This window comes from Euleptes europaea, chromosome 4, assembly GCF_029931775.1.
Source record: "Euleptes europaea isolate rEulEur1 chromosome 4, rEulEur1.hap1, whole genome shotgun sequence".
NCBI lineage: Eukaryota > Metazoa > Chordata > Lepidosauria > Squamata > Sphaerodactylidae > Euleptes > Euleptes europaea.
Window position 1 is genome coordinate 21,638,326 of NC_079315.1, and position 19,141 is coordinate 21,657,466.

Consider the following 19,141-nt stretch of genomic DNA (forward strand, 5'->3'; position numbering starts at 1 on the left):
CCCCACTGTCTTTGCCTTGGGGCTATTATGAAAGTCTATGCACAAAAACACTGTACATTTTTATACATACAGGATTAATAATATAGGCATGTAGGTGGCATGATTCAATTAAAAGGCTTCTTTTTTAAAAACTTTATGCCAGAAAAGAAAATCAAGAAGAAATAATAAATAAAAAGGTGCTAGAGTTAGCATTAAGAATGCAGTTGTAATATATTGACAAAGGTTTGGGAAGTCACCCTCCCTCAAGCTCTCCAGATACTGACAAATCTCTGCAAACTAGGAAGCAAATACATAAATAACTCAAAAACATATGATTTGAGACTGTGAAGGCTTTAAAACTAAGACAACATAATTCAGGTTAAACTTGTTTGTTTTCTTTTGTTTTAAGACAATGAATAAATGAATCATCTACACCTGAATAAAAACATGTTTAACAGTTTTGAATTTTTTTTTTTTGCTTAACAACCACAAAAAAAGAAAAAAAAACCTTAAACAAAGTCGAACAAGTATTTTGATTCAAGGGCACACAAAAGCCCCCCTTCTTTGCCAGAAGGTTTTGGCAGTGGCCTCCCAGAGATGCAAATAAAGCAGGCTGAAACTCCACGTGGATGTCGTGATGGTTAAAGAGAGCAACACAAGGGTCACACCGAGCAAAACGCCACACCCTGGAAAACGGCAAGCTGCCCCGCTGCAGAGCTTGCGCGGCGTGCCAACGCGGCGGCGCAGACAGGGACGGTGGGTTCCGACAGACATTATTCAAAAGCTACCTGATGGCCACACGCCGCTAAGCGAGCACTAGCTTGGTGGTGTAACCTTTGAATAATGGGAAAGCTTTTTTTTCGGGGGGAGGGGAGGGGAAGGTGTTTTTATAGTTTTACTCCTTGTATTTAAATTCTCGTTTTAAATGACAAGGTCACTAAAACTCATGCACGCTGCAAAAAACCTCATGCAGTAAAGGTAAACCATCCAAGCAGTTTTTATTCATTAATATTCATAAATACACACAGCAGCTTCATTAGAGATTTCATTTTTTTTCCTCTTCAGTTTGAATGTGGAGTATTAAGAGAGCCTTTTTTGCATGTCAAAAGTACAGGGGCGCAAAGGAGTCTTTTCCTCCGCGCTGCAACCTACATTTACCTGCTAGAAGTAAAAATTATTTTAAGTGGAAATGATTATCATATATATCTTTTTTTTTATCTCTCTCTCTCTTCCTTTGAATGTACACAATGTAACAAGAGTGACAGACCTGAAATTACAATCACCAAAAACAAACCCAAGATAGTTGTCGTCCACTTTCATTGGCAAATACAGCACAGAGGACATTGTCTGCGAAGTGGGATGTCATCAAAGAGGAGGTGGAGGAGGCTCGTTTCCTTTATTACTCTCTTTTAAATTTAGATTTTCTAAAGCAACATCTAAAGGCATAATATCTACACAGCCCATAGCACCAAAATCGGCCACCTCCCCGCGCTCGTCCTCGTCAGAGGAAGAGCTTTCTTCCCGCATCAAAGTGGACAGTAGAAGCTCCTGGACAAACAGGCTGCGATCGGCCCGCTCACTCTCCATTGACTGACGCTCGGCCTCCGACATCTTGGGGTCGTTCAACCTACAGAGGGAGGGGAGACATGAGAGGGTCAAAGGGTGAAAACCCTGCTATGGGCGTACGCTCACCTGTGGGGCTTTTTAAGATAATCAAGACGTAGAACCCCTGAGCATGTTTGGGACTTCAGAGGTCTTAAAATATAGGTTCAGAGAATTCCTGCTGCCCCCAACTCCTCATGTTTTGGCACTCATTCACACATGAAGCTGCCTTATACTGAATCAGACTCTTGGTCCATCGAAGTCCAGTTTTATCTACTCAAGAGTGGCAGCGGCTCTCCAGGGTCTCAGGCAGGGGTCTTTCACATCACCTACTTGCCTAGTCCCTTGAACTGGAGATGCCGGGGATTGAACCTGGGACCTTCTGCATGCCAAGCAGATGCTCTACCACTGAGTCACGGCCCCTCACAAAGGAGGAGAAGGATGAGAAGAGTTGGTTTTCATACCATTTTTCTTTACCTTTAAGGAGTCTTTACCTTTAAGAGGCTTACAATTGATTTCCCCTCCCCACAACAAACACCTTGTAAGGTAGGTGGGGCTGAGAGAGTTATGATAGAACCATGACTAGCCCAAGGTCACCCAGCTAACTTCATGTGTAGGAGTGGGGAAACCAACCCGGTTCACCAGATTAGAGTCCACTGCTCTTAACCACTACACTATGCTGGCTCTCCACTTAGCCTCTGCTGAGAACTAGTGGACACAAATATCCAAGCTTGTACCTGCCCCCAAGGCCTGAGGTTCGGCAGATAGATGCAACAGCGCTCAGTTGCTTTTCTACATATGCCCCATCTCATCACTCTAGCACTTCAATGCTTCCTCCACGCTGCCCGCTCAATCCAGTGCCACGACATGCTCAGTTTGCCAGTGTCACACAGATTCAGCAAATGTGCATTTTGACAGGAGAGACTTAAGGCCATCACCTGAAACCATCAGTATTAGGTTAAAACTATCAACCTACTTGCTGCCTTAGTTCTTTGTGTAGACAGAAGAGTTGGTTTTTTTTATATGCTGACTTTCGCTACCACTTAAGGGAAAATCAAACCAGCTTACATTCACCTTCCCTTCCCCTCCCCACAACAGACACCTGTGAGGTAGGTGGGGCTGAGAGAGCTCTAAGAGAACTGTGACTAGCCCAAGGTCACCCAGCTGGCTTCATGTTCTTTATCTTTAGAAGAAAAACTTTTAAAGGGGTAATGTACACCATCACTTTGGGTCATGGGATGTTTGTGAGAAAGGAAGATATGCAAATGTTTTAAGTAAAGTAAACTAAAGTGGATCTCTCTTACCCTTACACAGAAAGAAACTATGACTGACAATTTGGGGGCCATATTATTTCTAGAGATAATGTCTCTGCAGACCAGTTTTCCATTTATTCCTTGACTGACTGGTCAGCATCATGAGGCCTTTTTACAAAACGCCGTAACTGTAAATTATTACATCTCCCTGTAGCTTCCTTCCTTAAGTCAAGGTAGCACCCCTTTCCTGTCAACCATTTTCAAAACAAAAATAGCAATTGATGGAGATTTCTAGGATTGATGTCTGTTATCGTAGGTCTTTAATAGGTTCTCTTTGTATTATTTTCCCATCTTTTGGGGGGGGGGGTTGGTATACTTAGTAGGCCCTGACCTGGATGGCCCAGGCTAGCCTGATCTCGTCAGATCTCAGAAGCTAAGCAGGGTCAGCCCTGGTTAGTATTTGGATGGGAGACCACCAAGGAATACCAGGGTTGCTGTGCAGAGGAAGGCACTGGCAAACTACCTCTGTTAGTCTCTTGCCATGAAAACCCCAAAAGGGGTCGCCATAAGTCGGCTGTGACTTGACGGCACTTTACACACACACACACACACACTTAGTAGATTGTATCTTATCCCTCTGAGGATATCTAAGGTTTTTCTTGATACAAATGCAAGCTATCAGAGAGGTTATGTAAATGGAAGTTATCTTATGTGGTGCTGTTATGCTATTATAAAGTGAAACAAATGTTTGTTTTGGGTCCAGATGAGCTAATGTTATTTCAGGCTACTTAGAAGAGAGTTTTCCAAGAGTTAACAATTAATTTTGCTTGCACAAAAAATTGCAGCTCAACACAGATGTGGAACACTGACCTCTCTCGGTAAATGAAAAGTTTGCAAAGCCAGGGAAAGTGGCACATTGTTCGCTGGGATACTATTAAATGTACTTTTACAACTGGTATTACACTCTGATCAGCATTTGTCCTTGTTCCTTCTCCTCTCTTAGGAGACAAACCAACAGTCTGTTTCTAGTAAGACAGGAACAGAGTAAGGATGTCATCTGTGTACACAAAACAACCATCACTAACGTGAAAGCCCAGCACAATGATAGTCACTTAGTGGCTCGGGAGTCGCATGGGGCTCTTCGACATGTACCCCATGTTTCAGGAAAGCGGACAAAGCCTTTGCCCAGTGGGACATGGGGTTGGCAGGTGGTCCCCATCATGAAACAGTGGCCACTGGAGCAATGGGTAAACTGAGAGCCTCCCAGAGGTGCATGCCTCATGCTCGGTTCTTTTGGTTGAAGATAATGGTGAATGTGGCTCTCTGCAAGTGGCAGAATGAGGACCACACTTCCCCCACCCCTGCTTGGTAAATTCCCTGAAGAGTCAGTTGAGCTTTTGGCAAAGAAGCTCCTATTAGGAGAAGATCCTCAGCTCACGCTCCAAACTGCCAAGTTCTGCACTGTTGCTATTAAAATATGCAGAACTTTATTAGAGAATGAACATTAAAATATTTTACAAGTTTATCAATTTTAAGGTGATAATTTTAACCAGGGGTTGTTTTTATTGAACTTACACCTTTATTTGTACGGGCAGTCTGATTCTGCGGTGCCAAACTATTGAGTCTGGAAATTTTGATGTGTTGGCATGTAATTGGTCAGTTGACCGTATTAATAAATTTGATTTGATTTGAGTGAGCGCCGCAGGCCTAGAAGAATACCAGAACCAAGACAAGCAATGGTGCCCATCCCTCTAGAACAAATTACCTTGTAAGGAGGAACTGAGAATTCTGGATAGTCTGCTGACTGTTTTCTGTGTTAGATGTGTTGGTTGTCGCTGTTGATTGTGTTATAGTGGTGGTGACGCTGCTAGTGTTGGTGCGCCTCGTAGCGTTGCGCGCGGTCTCCAGTTGCTGCCGTGCCGCCTGTGCGTGCTGCCGTTCTAGCTGCAGTTGCATCTGCAGCTGCTGTAACTGAGACGCAGACGGGCCAGAGGAATTGAGCTGTCCCCCTGCGGAGCGCCTCACACCGGACAACTGAGATAAAAGCTCTATCGGCGGGAAAAACAGCCAGAGAGAAGCTTCAGTCTTCTGTTGAGCGGATTTCATTACTAGTGTTAAAAACTCCTCATCACAGCGAGCTGCTTCCAGAATACCATCTCACACATTTTTAATTTACTGTGGTTATGAAACACAAACAAGGCACATTCCCAGTCCCTAGCTCTCAGCCTGTAATGACCTAACTATTATTCAACAGCCAGTGTTATAACAACTCAGGAGCTGCAACAAACAAGGGGGGAAATGCTGGGGCTTTGGAACTATATTTCAAAGTGGAGACTCCTTAAAACTCAAATGGTTGAAAACGACTGCAAAAAGTAAAAATATGAAGAGTTGGTTTTTATATGCCGACTTTCTCTACCACTTAAGGCAGACTCAAACCGGCTTACAATCACCTTCCCTTCCCCTCCCCACAACAGACACCCTGTGAGGTAGGTCGGGCTGAGAGAGCTCTAAGAGAGCTGTGACTAGCCCAAGGTCACCCAGCTGGCTTCGTGTGAAGGAGTGGGGAAACAAATCCAGTTCACCAGATGAGCCTCCGCCACTCATGTGGAGGAGCAGGGAATCAAACCCAGTTCTCCAGATCAGACTCCACCGCTCCAAACCACCGCTCTTAACCACTACACACACATGCACATTTAAACTGAGATCAATAGAAATTAAGATGAGTGTAAAAGTGATGTACGTACATGCCTGCTTTTAGTACAAAACACACAAAATGGAATAAGGATAAAAGCTTTGTTATCTGGCACTTTAACTGAGTTTTCCTGGTATTAAATCAGACTGATCGGTGGGGGGTGGGGAGAAGGGACAGTGAGACACAGTGGTTGCTCTGAGAGTGAAGGTATACAGGAAGGCACCGGATATGAGGGGGATGGGGTTGGGGGAGGAGCCAGCGAGGCACTTGAAGAATTAGGTCATGTGGGAGGCACTCAGGGTATGGAGGGGAAGAAGCCTCAAAACATACAGACAGGGAGTAAAGCAACCCCACCCCCATTCCCCAGGAATGCCAGACAACAAAGTTTGTGAAGTACTATAAAGATTCATAAAGCTTACCAGCTATAGGATCCATGGCTTCCCTATTGCTTGGAGAATATGAACTCTGTGAAGATGAAAACCCACCAGTGGAACTGCTAGTAAAGTGCATGTTTGATCTACGTGCGCGAGGGCCACCCAAACCCCGGCCTGGGTGAAACATTCTACGTACATGCCGAACACCGCTGGATTCATCGTAACCAATGAGTTAAGGGAAAAAAAGAGGTCACACTGTGGAGTTACTAACACAGAAAACACAGAATCGACTGTTAGCTCTAGTGTTAAACTTCGCAGAGTTCTCTTTTAATTCAGAGTTACACAACAGAGAGAATTCTGGGGTTTAAAACCAGGCCTGCACATTATAAAACCAGCAGGCAAAGGATCAGCTCATGACCTTCCTTCATCCTCTTTTTTTGTTCCACAGACAATGTAAGAGATGCCCATGGCAGACACACCCTTTTTGTGTTATTGCTGGTATCATCCAATCCAGATAGAATTGGGGTGCACGAATACCATGGCCAAACACACCTTGGTCATGGCCAAACCACAGACCGCTAACTTTTCAAGCGGCACATTTAATTAGTCTTAAAATTTTCTTGCATGATCCATTGCACTATGAAAAAAAAAATCTATAAAACATTAGCCCTCCTCATTCAGACTACCTCTTGAGAACAGGGCAGTGCAAGCATATATTTGGCAGAACAGGTAATCTGGATGACAACTCAACTGACCTTCAAAGTTACAGGAATTTATTCTTCTGAATGGAAGTAATTCAGGCAACAAAGGGAGATGCCGTGTTTATACACATTTGTTTAGACCAAGGATCTGAAATCTATGGCTCTTTACATTAAGATATATAGGAGTAGGTGGGAAACTGGAATAACTAGTATGTTAGGGAATGGCAGAGATTTTAGCGGGCTTCAAGATGCTTTACAGATAGGGATACAACAGAGGTGAACACATGCCAGTAATCCAGACACAAACAATGTGCAGATTTAATGCTAGGACACTAAAACAACCACACAGGCTGCTCCTGTATATATAACCTATTGTGAGACCTTGTGCATAATACTGGGCCCACAACAGGCATTTGGGCTGCAGAAAAGTTATAGATTATCATCAACATGTTCATCATGAACATTAAACTGTATATTTTCAGTTATGCAAATGGGCTTTCTTATCTCTTGCTTTGAATTTTGATGTAATTTGGCTCTTTAATTATAAAAAGTTGTTGGCCCCCATTTTAGGTGGACAATGACAGACCATTCTGCCTGAATGATATCTGTCTTTTAAAAAAAGTAAAATCAGATTTACCAATTTTTGTTAGCCATTATTGATGCGATTAGGAAGTGTTCAAACATCTAGCTGTTCAGACCAAAATAAACCAGACAGCCCTGCTAACAAGCCAGCAGAACCACCCATTTCAGAATCAACCTCGAGATAGCTATTAATATATAAAGCAACAACAATCTCTCTGTTTCTTCTTGGCCTGGGCAAGGATATTAAATCTCTAGGAGCTCTATGTTCCAGTGTAAGATGAGCTGCAAAGTCATCTGTGACATGATTGGGATCTCCTCCTGGTAATGCTGCACATATTGGACAAATCTGAAACGACAAAGTCAGAAGCTCTGTTTGACTATTTAATAGGGGAAAGTGATTGTTAGGTAACAGCATACTGGAGAACACAAGCTTTTATTTGGAACCAGTTTGGTTAAAATGTTATTCGTAATAGCTCCTCACTAGGTAGAGGGGGAAAACTGGACAAAGATTAGATATGAGACAGACACTCATGATGAACTTTCGACAACTACTAATAGTTGTTTATAAGCAGGGTTTATGCGAGCATCTCATTTCTCTGTCCCCCATTATTTCTTCTTTCCCTTCCCCAAAAATCCCTATATCTCCTCTTTCCCTGCTTCCTTCCCACCCACCAGCCAACTTACCTTTATCCGCCCCCTTGTCTTCAACTTTACCTCCTTCCTCCCCCTGGCAGCCCGGAAAACTCTGGCCCACTTGTGCAGCACCGGCCACCGTGTGAGGGCGCAGCTGTGTTGCGGGGTATCTACAAAGACTTTGGGGGGGGCACCTCACATTCCCCAGTATCCCCCTCCCCACACTATTTCTATTTTACCACCTCCTGGCAGCTCCTATATCCTCTCCCCTTTCTCTGCTTCCTTCTCTCCTTTCCTCCCACCCACCAATCCACCTTTTTATCTGCCCCATCTTCGCTATATTTATTATCTACCTTATTTATACTCTGCCTTTTTCCATGATTGGGACTCCAAGCTGCTTACATCATTATCTTCCATTTTATCTTTATATCGACCCTGTAAGGTAGGTTAGGCTGACAGTGGGTGACCAAGGTGTGCGACCAGTGTGGCCCAAGGTCCATGCAAGCTTCCATGGAAGAGCGTGGATTTTAACCTGGATCTCTCAGATTCTAGTCTGAAACTCTCACCACTGCACCACAATGGCTTGTGTGTGGTGGCTGCGGTTGAACAGTAGCGAGCAGCCAGACCTGGCCGAATCACGCAAGTCTGCCCTGCGGTTGCTGCTGGGCCCGGCACCAATGAGTCCTCCTTGCCTGGGGAGACCTTGCCATCTAAGCCAAGCTTTTCTACCTGCTCATCCCCACCCCATGACTGCTGATGCCTTCAAAATGTGCATTTTTGACTAGGGAGACCATGCCATCTAAGGGTGAGCTTTTCTTTCCTGCTCAGCCCAACCCCTAGCTGCCCGCCTGTCAAGCAAACAAGCTGGAAAAATGGTACTGTTTTTGTTAATTGTGAATTATTTGATATCTGTGTTATAATAGGATGTTTCATATTTGTTAGCTGCCTTGGTTGTTCTTTTGAACAGAAAGGTGGGATATAAACAAGTGAAAAAAACAAATAGAAAGGCCAAAATAGCTGTGGAAAGGGCCCTGCCCCCTCCCCCTGCCTTTTAATGACAGAAACAAAGGCTTGAAGGCTGGCAATACTGTTTGAAAGCCTAGCAACAGAGGGTGTCTTTTACCATTGCCACAGAGGGTATCTGATACCACTGCTTCTATTATGTTGGGGTTTTTTAATCCTCACATTTTGGGATCTCCTAAGGTTTGCAGAAAAAATATTTTTGGTCTGTTCATGGCCACAGTCTTTGGATTAAAGTATCCACAGATGCGACCATGTTGAGAATTAGATACACTAATGCTACTTTACACTCTGGTCATGATTTCTCCTGTGATCTGATTCAGCTTGATTATTAAATTATGTTGTGCACTTTGCAGCAGGTAATAAAGAGGAAAGGCATTCAGTATTAAATTCTTCACTCAACTTTATAAACTTACAAAGAACTCACATTAACATTAAGTAGTGAAGTTCTGCCAGTAATGCCATACTTTAGTAAAACATAAGTAGTGACCCTTGTGAGAGCAAAAAGGTGGGATACAAGTTTTGTAAAATAAATAAAAAGCTTTTTGAAATAATATCCTCCAAATTACTAGCAACGGAATATATTGTGAAAACAAACGCTCAGGCGGACTTATGGTCCCCTAACTCTTACATTTTCATTCGCAGAAAAAAACATATTCTTACAAATGCATCGAGCACTAGTGCATCTTCCAACTTTACAGTCCGGCATTTCAGTTACGAATGCCCTTGGTTAACCTCAGGTTGAAGCAGACGGTCCAGCAAAATGCTGACATGGGTAACCAGGACATTGTGACATGACGGAGAGGAGTACTGCCAGTACTGGGCCTGGAAAATCATGGACACCAATGTGCCACCTCAGTGGGGGGGGGGTCAAATGAGTAGGGCCTTAAGGGGCTTACTGAAACCACCTCCTTTTTTCAAGCAGCTGCAACTCTTGGATACAGACACTCCAAGCCGCCAGGATACTTCTTCTCAGAAATATGCTGTTCCCCCCTGCTGGTGCCCTAGCGTGTGCATGCCAAGGACAATCTCCCTATCTGTTACCAAAGCGATGCAAAGGTAATAGGCAATATAAACTGTGGTATACAGCCTGGATGAGCAAACACTTGAACAAAAAAATCAGCAAAGGGTGTGTGTGCTGTGAGCAGAGACAGAATGGTAGGAAGCAGCTTCGAAAACTCCACGCATGTTTGCTTTGCAATATGGAAGCCACAAGGGAAATAAATCCCGTATTCCTTGGCTAGGGATCCAAACATACCCTCACACACAAGGAGACACCTACATTAGCAGCCTTTACTGCTGTGCTGGCAAACAGATCTTGTTCGCAAAGATGTATAAAACATCTCTTGGTACAGGACTATACCACACCAACTCTGAAATCCTTTGTGACTGTGAAAGGGCATGTGCTAGAACCCCCTGGTTCCAAAGCCAGTTCCAAATCAGCCTGGGCTTTCCCCATAATCAGACAACAAGATGCTCACCACACCACTGCTTCAGAAGATACAGAAGGAACAGCATATGTGCCAGAATTCCATGTGGAAACTGGTTGTACTAAGGAAGTTAATGCTTTAAAAACACTTCACCATTACTGCGCCACACCCATCTAGTTTTTGATCAGGTTCCCACAGGAGAAAATTTAATTTGGTTGTCCTTTGGTTATAAGCTTTCTTGTTTCAGGGTTAGGTATAACGCTACCCTGACTCCCCTGGCCCATAATACTAGAATGCGAGGTCATCTATTGAAGCTGGAGGGTGAGATTCAAAACAGATAAAAGGAAGTATTTTTTCACACAACACATAGTTAAATTGTGGAACTTCCTGTCCCAGAATGTGGTGATGGCTGCCAACTTGGAAGGCTTTAAGAGGGGAGTGGACATATTCATGGAGGAAAGGGGTATTCATAGCTATTAGTTAAAATGGATACTAGTCATGCTGCATACCTATTCTCTCTAGTATCAGAGGAGCATGCCTATTATATTAGGTGCTGTGGAACACAGGCAGGATGGTGCTGCTGCAGTCGTCTTGTTTGTGGCTTCCTAGAGGCACCTGGTTGGCCACTGTGTGAACAGACTGCTGGACTTGATGGGCCTGGGTCTGATCCAGGAGGGCCTTTCTTATGTTCTTAATGTTCAGGAATCAGCATGTTAAGAAATGAAGAAAGAGGCAAGCTTTCCATAGGGAAAGCTGGTTACATCTCCTTCCTTTGCTCCAAACAACCAAGTTCCTTATTCAGTGACCTCTCTGGAATTTGAGTGAGTTGCATAACCCCTACAAGGGAATAAAATGCCCAATGTAAGAAAGAAGCTTGAAGACAGTATGTACCGCTGCCCTTGTTCTGACAAAGAGGGTGAGCAAATTCCTAACAAAGGGCCATTTCCCCCCCCCAAACAATTTAAGGTTGCACACATATCTGAATAGGCAAATCCTAGACTGAGACCAGGCACTAGTAATTCCCCCCCATTTTATTGATTTAAATTTCATTTACAGTAAGAGCCTTTAAAAAAAACTTGTTTAAAGTGATATCTGAATGTAACCTCTTAAAACAGAATCCATGACGTCCATACACACCTTGTGATAAAGTCTAATTTTATATGTAAATGAATGATCTAGGATTTTTTTAAATGTGTCTTTTTGAGGTCAAGTATTATACACATAATGTAGCAGTTTGTGTGTTTATTATTGTGAAAGTTATGCTTTTTTTGTGGGGAGAAACATTCTTCTGTCCCACAGCCTTTGTTTCTGGAAAGTTCTGAGAGCTTCATCTGCAAGGAGACAAATCTTGCTGAGGGCCCTTATGTATATTTAGAGTGCAGAGAGAAACCCTTATTTTCGCAATTACCGCTCATAAGCAAAAATAAATTCTATAGTGGAAAATGGCTGCATGTGGCCCATATAATCAGAGGTTTCGGATTAGGCTCCTGGTTAACATAAAGTTCCATTTAGTTAAATGTAGCCAAGCACATTTATTTGGGCACTACATGAATTAGCTTTGACTCCCAAACTTTGCTTCCATTTGTGTCCCTCTTTGTTCGTGGTGGAGGTAGTCCTTTCTTTGCAAAGCCTGCTTATGGGCCGATCTGGTTTGTGCTGGTACGCATGCAAAGCAAAAATCCTTTCTGTGACCACTAGTCCCATTCTGCCTTAAATTATAGGAAGCATCTGGCTATGCCGAACATGGACTGGTGCTTCATGAGTTTCGCCCGCCAGTAACTGTGGCACTGAATCACGTCAAAGGAGCTCACATACTCTCAAACTCAAAGGTAAATGTCAGAGCATCCTGTGTATGTTCAATACTGCCAGGACTGCGGGTAGAACTTGCATCACGCTACCAACTTGTGACTCAAGTGTGACAAATACTTTGAAGCAGTAGGTCTGTGCATTAGTTCTCATTTCACTGGAAATGCCCTTCCAAGGATTCTCCTCTGCCACTCTTTCATGTGCCCCAGCCACAAACACAGCAGATCTAAAGACCTGGGGTTAAGAAAAAAATAACTTTAAACAGTAGGTACTTATAAGAAGCCAGACCATTCACCCAAGTAAGTGCCTTCTGGATAGCAGAAAGCAGATGTGGCTCTCTGTTTTGACCATTTTGGGAGTACGACTGCTGTCTGTCTGACTATAAAAGAACAGCTTACCCTGGAACAAAACATGGGACACCAGGACACAGCCAGAGTTAGCGCAAGAAAATCCAGACTGGAACAGTGATCCACGTCTATGTAACGTTACTGCCACCCAGTGGAATCAATCAGAATTTACATCCCAGTACTAATTAATTTAACATAGAATACCAATGGACAAGCCCCGTAAATAAAAGAAAATAATAATAATGCCTACAGAACTGCATTCCCAGTATGTTCAAGAACAACTCTCTCTCTCTGCAGGTGTCTGATAACATCTATGAAGTATCATATATGATTCACTTCAGGGTCTGTACTTATCAGAAGAGAAAATAAAGGAAATAGTGTATACAAAATTGGGTCCTGCTCATTCAGTACTGGAATCAAAAGTACAAGGATCGTATACAACCATTTTGTTATTTGCAGTGCTATAAAGTTTCTGTCCCTAGATTTTACTCATAAAAACACCTCAACAAAAAAAAGTAATTAAAAAGGCAAGTTGCTATTCATTTTTGCTATTCACTGTAATAATTACACATTCAAAAAGAATCAGCAATGTACAGCATGCCTTTTTAGCTTGTTCCATAATAGGAAACGGGGAGAAAAGAAAATATTAACATTTCTTTCTAACAATGGATAGTGGTTTTTATCAATAAACTTAACATTTACTTCATTTCCTCAACAAGGCACTTATACGGAGGTTTCTGATAATATGCGAATTTAGCTGCAGCTAAACAATAAGCAAAGTGTTCCTCAACTGGCTGTCAGTCTTTGCTCATCAGTTGTAGCAGCAAAAGATTTGAAAATTGCACTGAGAGGTCTGCTTACACATTTATTCCCTTACAACGGAGCTGCTATAAACCAAACAAGGTAAAACCAGAGAAACAAGGCATTCTCTGGAGTGCTCTTCGACAACCCACAGATCAACGGTGCTGTTAGAATCACAGAGTTGGAAGGGACCACCAGGGTCATCTAGTCCAACCCCCTGCACAATGCAGGAAATTCAGAACTACCTCCCCCCACACACCCCCAGTGACCCCTACTCCATGCCCAGAAGATGGCCAAGATGCCCTCCCTCTCATGATTTTTTTAAGAGCTGGTACACAGAACAGCTAAGGTATGAGCTAGGCAGGCTGAACTCCACATGTAGCCTCAGGAAGGCCACTATTTTCTGCAGCATAGGGTATAGTAATGCAGGTCTACCTTCCAGGCTTGTTGCAAAGCTCCTTAAGATAAGGTATGTGAAGAACTCGAAAGTGTTATACAAATTCTATGCAGTATTATGCTTTTTTCCCATGATGTACCAAAATACAGACTTTTAATTACAACAAACATGGAAAAATCTTCCCCACAGAGTCTTGTACAACACCAAAGCTGTTTGCACAATCATTTGGAGATTGTAAAAATTGACAGGATTTTCACGTTTTCTTCTCAATGCGTAAACAGCTTGGAAAAAAGGTCCTTTTGGGGAGGGAGACCCGAATGGGATGGTTGATGAGAGACAAACAGAGGTTGCTGATCCCGAGGAGTGGGGAATATTCATCTATTATTTATCAATTGAATTAAAATTCGCATTCAAATATGGTGGATGGAATTGCAACATTCAGACATCGTATCAGCTTACCACTTCTGTTGATGTTTCTGCATGTTCTGAAGTAACATGTTCTTGAAGAGACGTTTCCGTATAACCCATTTTTCCACAATAAGGACAAGTAAAAGACTGTGGCTGCTCTACAGAGAAAGCTTCTCCACCATAGTACAAATCTGGAAAAAAAAATTAGGGCTCATGAAAGATTATAGCTATAAGGCAGGGGAAACATAAACTCTGAAGAACTTTATAAACTAAGGCAATCCAAGCAAAGAAGAAAGGTGAGAAGAGAGCCAAAGAGGGGGACGGCCAGGTTGGCAGGTTTCCCAGGATGCAAAGTGGCTTGAGTGGCGATGCTCTCTTTCACCTCCGCCACTTCCTTTGCCCAGGCAGTGGCTAAGCCCGTCCTAGTTATGTGCTGTGCAGTTTGTTTGTTTTTGTGCTAATTTGTGGCTATCTTGTCATAATTTCTACCGTAATGCTTAATGGTGTTTATTAACATGTAAACTGACTAGGTAAATGGAGTGGACATATTCATGGAGGACAGGGCTATCCATGGCTCCTAGTCAGAATGGATGCTAGTCATAACACATACCTGTTCTCTCTAGGATCAGAGGAGCATGCCTATTATATTAGGTGCTTTGGAACACAGGCAGGATAACGCTGCTGCAGTCGTCTTGTGGGCTTCCTAGAGGCACCTGGTTGGCCACTGTGTGAACACAATGCTGGACTCGATGGACCTTGGCCTGATCCAGCATGGCCTTTCTTATGTTCTTATTTACATTCCTAGCATAAAATGTCCCAATTGTACCGTCTATTAGAGGCAGGCAGTGAAAGAACAGTGCTCAGTGGACCAACCTTAAAGAAGGTCAAGCAGAGCCTCTACAGGCCTGAATGGGCCAGTTCTAAGAAAACAGAGTTGCACTTACCTATAACTGCTGTTCATTGATGTCTTTGGTGCAGACACACATGTGGGACTGTGCCTGCGCGCAGGCCTGCCGCCGGAAACTTTTATTAGCCTCAAACCTCTAATTGGGGATGCCCCTCCCCTTGACGCGCGAACTGGCCTCGCACCAAAACCATCGCGTGCTCTTGGGCGGGGCATCCCCTCCCTCCTCAGTTCCTCGCCCGCCACCGACCTCTGACAGTCAGTGAATAGCAGGCCCTTATGTGCCCGGTGGCAACATGTATTCGGCCTGCTAATTTTACATCTCTGCTATGTTCTCGTAGTCTCTCTCGTTTCTTTTTCTTTTTAGGTCGACAGTGGGGTCAGAGGGAGGGATGTGTGTCTGCACCGAAGACCTCAATGAACAGCAGTTACAGGTAAGTGCAACTCTGTTTTCATTTTCAGTCTTCGGTGCAGCCCCACATGTGGGATTTTAACAAGCTTACTCCATCTGGAGGTGAGTGTCGATCTAGGAGAACAACGTCTGGAGGACCGCCTTTCCTACTTCAGCATCTCTTCTTGCCTCGCTTGACCACGTCTCCGCCTTACAGATGTCACGGATGGGAACCTGTCTGTGAAGAGCAGCGGAAGAACCCTGGGCTCTGGTACAGTGGGCTCAGACTTCTAAAGGGCATGTCTTGTTTGCTTCTTTGTAAGCGACCACCCATCTAGCTATGGACTGGGGGGATGCTAGCTTTCCCTTTTTGAGACCCTGGTAGCAAATAAAGAGGGATTTTGACTTCCTGAAATGTTTTGTTCTATCAATGTAGTACAGGATGGCCCTCTTAAGGTCCAGGGTGTGGAGGGTCTGCTCAGCTGGAGAAGTCGGGGTCAGGAAGAAAACTGGGAGTACCAGGTCTTGAGTCATGTTAAAGCTAGAGACCACCTTGGGTTTGTACTTGAGGCTGGGGTGCAAGGCCACAGTTGTACACCTTGAGGAAAGGACTATCTACCCTAAGGGCAGCCAGATCCCCAACCCTCCCGGTAGAGGTGACAGCAACTAAGAATGCCACCTTGACTGAAGTAGAGACAAATGTATGTGAGCCAAGGGTTCAAATGGGGGTAGCATGAGCTTGGCCAGTACCAGGGAGAGGGACCACTGAGGGACCAGCTTGGGTATTGGGGGAAACAAATTATTGAGTCCCTTTAGGAAACGCTTGGATAGGGGGCTAGAGAAAACCGTGTACCCCTCTATCTTATCATGAAAGGCCGAAATTGCTGCTAAATGTACCTGCACAGAGTATACTGTGAGACCAGTCTTGGTCAACTCCAACAGGTAATCTAAAACATGCGGGAGGGAGCAGAGAAAGGAAAGAAATCCCCAATTAGAGGTTTGAGGCTAATAAAAGTTTCCGGCGGAAGGCCTGCGTGCAGGCACAGTCCCACATGTGGGGCTGCACCAAAGACTGAAAATGAACGGGTTCGCTCCCTGCAGCAAAACACGCCCCCCCTCCCACAACAGAAGTTCAGCATTTGTGGTCACCAGTGTCGATCATGGTTAACTTTTGAATCAGAACACGAAAGAGATGCTAAAGAGTGGGGCGGCGTAGAAATGTATAGTTGCTGTTTTAAGGAAGAAGCCATTAAGAAACCTGGCCTTGAGAGTTTCACCCCCCAGGAATCACAGCTGAGATAGTTTTGAGAACACTTGGAACTAATGAGGAGGCAGGAACCCAAGGTCAGCGGTTAAGTGAAAAGGGAGGTTGCTCGAGGGGGGAGGGAGCTTGGTTCAGGATTTTGTTTGTTCTACAGCGACTAATAGTAAGGAGGAGTAAGACCAGCTCTGTGTTGTAAGTAGAGTAGATTTCTAGTTGCTTTGAGTTTGTTATTTCCCTTTTAATTGCCTGTAACGGATATGAGAGCTTGTTTTCTTTATTTGTTCTCTCAGAAAGCAATAAACTTGTTTATATTATTTAAGCAAAGGTGTGAGTCTAGTCCCTGTGTGACTCTTCCCTGCCCAGAACGAACCGGACTTCTCGCGTTGAGAAGAGACTAGAACCTTACAGCTGTAACGAAGGAAAATACGGTTAGTAGAAAGTATGACATCTGCACGATCCAAGAGTACAAATCTTCAAAACTTTGTGGAATATTTGAAGAGCCCCTTGAAGCCTGAGAACTATAAATGGCCACTTAGTGGGGGCAGGTCCAAATACAAGAAGCAGAAATGATGGGCAAAAAAGAACCACAATTCCTCTTCCTTGTATGCTGCTGGGCACACAGAACAAGGGAAGTTCAAATGCAGCACCTCTCTTAAATCGAAGTCCCTTGAGAAACACGGGCTGCTTATACACAGTCATCAGAACTAGGGCAGTACTTAAGGAATGTGCTCGTTGCTCAGTAAGACTGCAGCACTTAAGCAGCTTTTGATGAGGCCACATAAGTAGCAGCAGTACAGTTTATAACAAGGGCACTAGATGCTGGAATCCATGACAGGAAGCTAAAAAGTCCCCCCACGCCCCCACCCCTCAACACAAAGAGGCATTCCTAGGAAGTCTAAAAATCCTCACTAGATTCAATGAACACAGTTCTCACACTTGCAAAAGAACAATTTCTGCAGAGAAGAGTGGAAGGTTTCAAGAGCGCACCGGACTTCTCAGTAGATTTTGGTCAGGGGTGTAAGGCTTTCTTGTTTGAAAGTTTCTCCAAGTCAAATCCTCCTTAGATTTGGAAAGGTTATTCCCATTATTCCCTTTGCATCAGCAGGGAAATGCATCCATGAGTTCACCCCTCAGGCCAGGAAACATAAAGATTGCTAAAGGATGCCAAATTGCTGTTTGCCCCAGAAAATGTTGCTTGAACCCATCCACCAGGCAGCTTCTAGTATTTGTCAGCCCAGACAAAACAGGGCGAGAGCCCTTTTGGTTCTTCCACTGGGGCAAAGGCTGTCAAGAAATAAGGAGTGCTCATATTAGGACCTTTTGTTGCCTGCTTCGATGAAGAGGCAGCAGAAATGCGCTTGGTGAGAAGATCTGCCTCATTAAATCAAGCTAAAGAACAAGGGCTAAGAGCTGCCACCTCTAGCAAGACACACCCATCAGGGAAGTTCTTTTCATTACACATACATTGGGAAATATTTGAGTCATCGCCGGTCTTCGTCTCCCTCATATAGGATCAAGGACCATTCCTGATGGGTTTTGCCTTGGAAGCCACCCAAACTGCACACAGACACTGTTCTTGGCACATAAATCAAGGAAAATGCCTTGAGTTTTGTTCCCTGTTATGCCTCTGAGAAACAGAGCGGCCAATACTGCATTACCTTGATATTTCACTGAACACAAAAGCACTACACTTAAAACAGAAGACAAAAAAGTCTACACTCAACACAACCCCCCCCCCCGGTCATGTCCTGCAGCAGAACAGAGAAGGGAGACCTGTATAATGACTGAGGGACAGCCCAAAATATTTCTAAATATAGAAACTGACAGTCATCAGAAGGTTAAAAAAACCCACTTTCTGGATAGCCATTTCCCAACTAAGTCTGCAAAAGTTACTGTCCCACAAGTATTTTACTAGCCTACCTGCTCATTCATATCTCTCTCTCAATTAATTCTTGTGGCACACCAAAGGCTTAAGAGAAACTCTTTTCTAATCTATACAAGCTATCTAAGCTTGGTCACCTGGAAGAAGTCCTATTCATTAGAGGCTATTTGGGCACTGGCAATTTACAAGTCTGAGCTACCGTATATACTCGGGTATAAGCCAACCTGCCTAATTTTACCCCCAAAATGGGGAAAAATTAGGCACCCGCGTATAAACCGAGGGGGAAATGCACCCCCCTGCAGGCTTACCTGACTGGGCTCCAGGCGCACAGGCAGGTGGTGGCGGCGGCCCCCTCCCTGCGTGCAGGAGGCCCCGCAGGGTCAGCTGGCAAGCGGGAGGACCGGCCCGGGTGAGGTGGGGGTGGAAGAAACCGCCGCCGCCCAGAAGGCGGGGTGGGGTGGGGGGTGAATAAACCGCCGCCGCGCAGAAGGCGCGATCGGGTGGGGTGGGGTGGGAGAAGGCGGGACAGCCCGCCCATCAGCTGGCCGGTGGGAGCGCGCTGGGAGAGGACCCGGCAGGCGAATTACCGTATTGACCCGAGTATAAGCCGAGGTGAGTTTTTTAAGCCAAAAATCATGGCTAAAAAACTCGGCTTATACTCGAGTATATACGGTA

At 44.3% G+C, this 19,141-nt stretch overlaps 1 protein-coding gene across 1 annotated transcript in view; it reads right to left on the reverse strand.

Annotated features, from left to right (window-relative positions):
- Positions 1 to 843: 843 nt before the first annotated feature.
- LOC130476735 (E3 ubiquitin-protein ligase KCMF1) overlaps positions 844 to 19,141 on the reverse strand; it is a 65,156-nt gene continuing 46,858 nt past the window's right edge. Inside the window, exons 3-7 of the mRNA XM_056848713.1 lie at positions 14,077 to 14,216; positions 7,439 to 7,529; positions 5,946 to 6,131; positions 4,600 to 4,882; positions 844 to 1,606 (exon numbers count right to left, since the gene is read on the reverse strand). Coding sequence (XP_056704691.1) covers positions 1,345 to 1,606; positions 4,600 to 4,882; positions 5,946 to 6,131; positions 7,439 to 7,529; positions 14,077 to 14,216 — 962 coding nt within the window. The 3' untranslated portion in view covers positions 844 to 1,344. The remainder of the gene's footprint in view (positions 1,607 to 4,599; positions 4,883 to 5,945; positions 6,132 to 7,438; positions 7,530 to 14,076; positions 14,217 to 19,141) is intronic.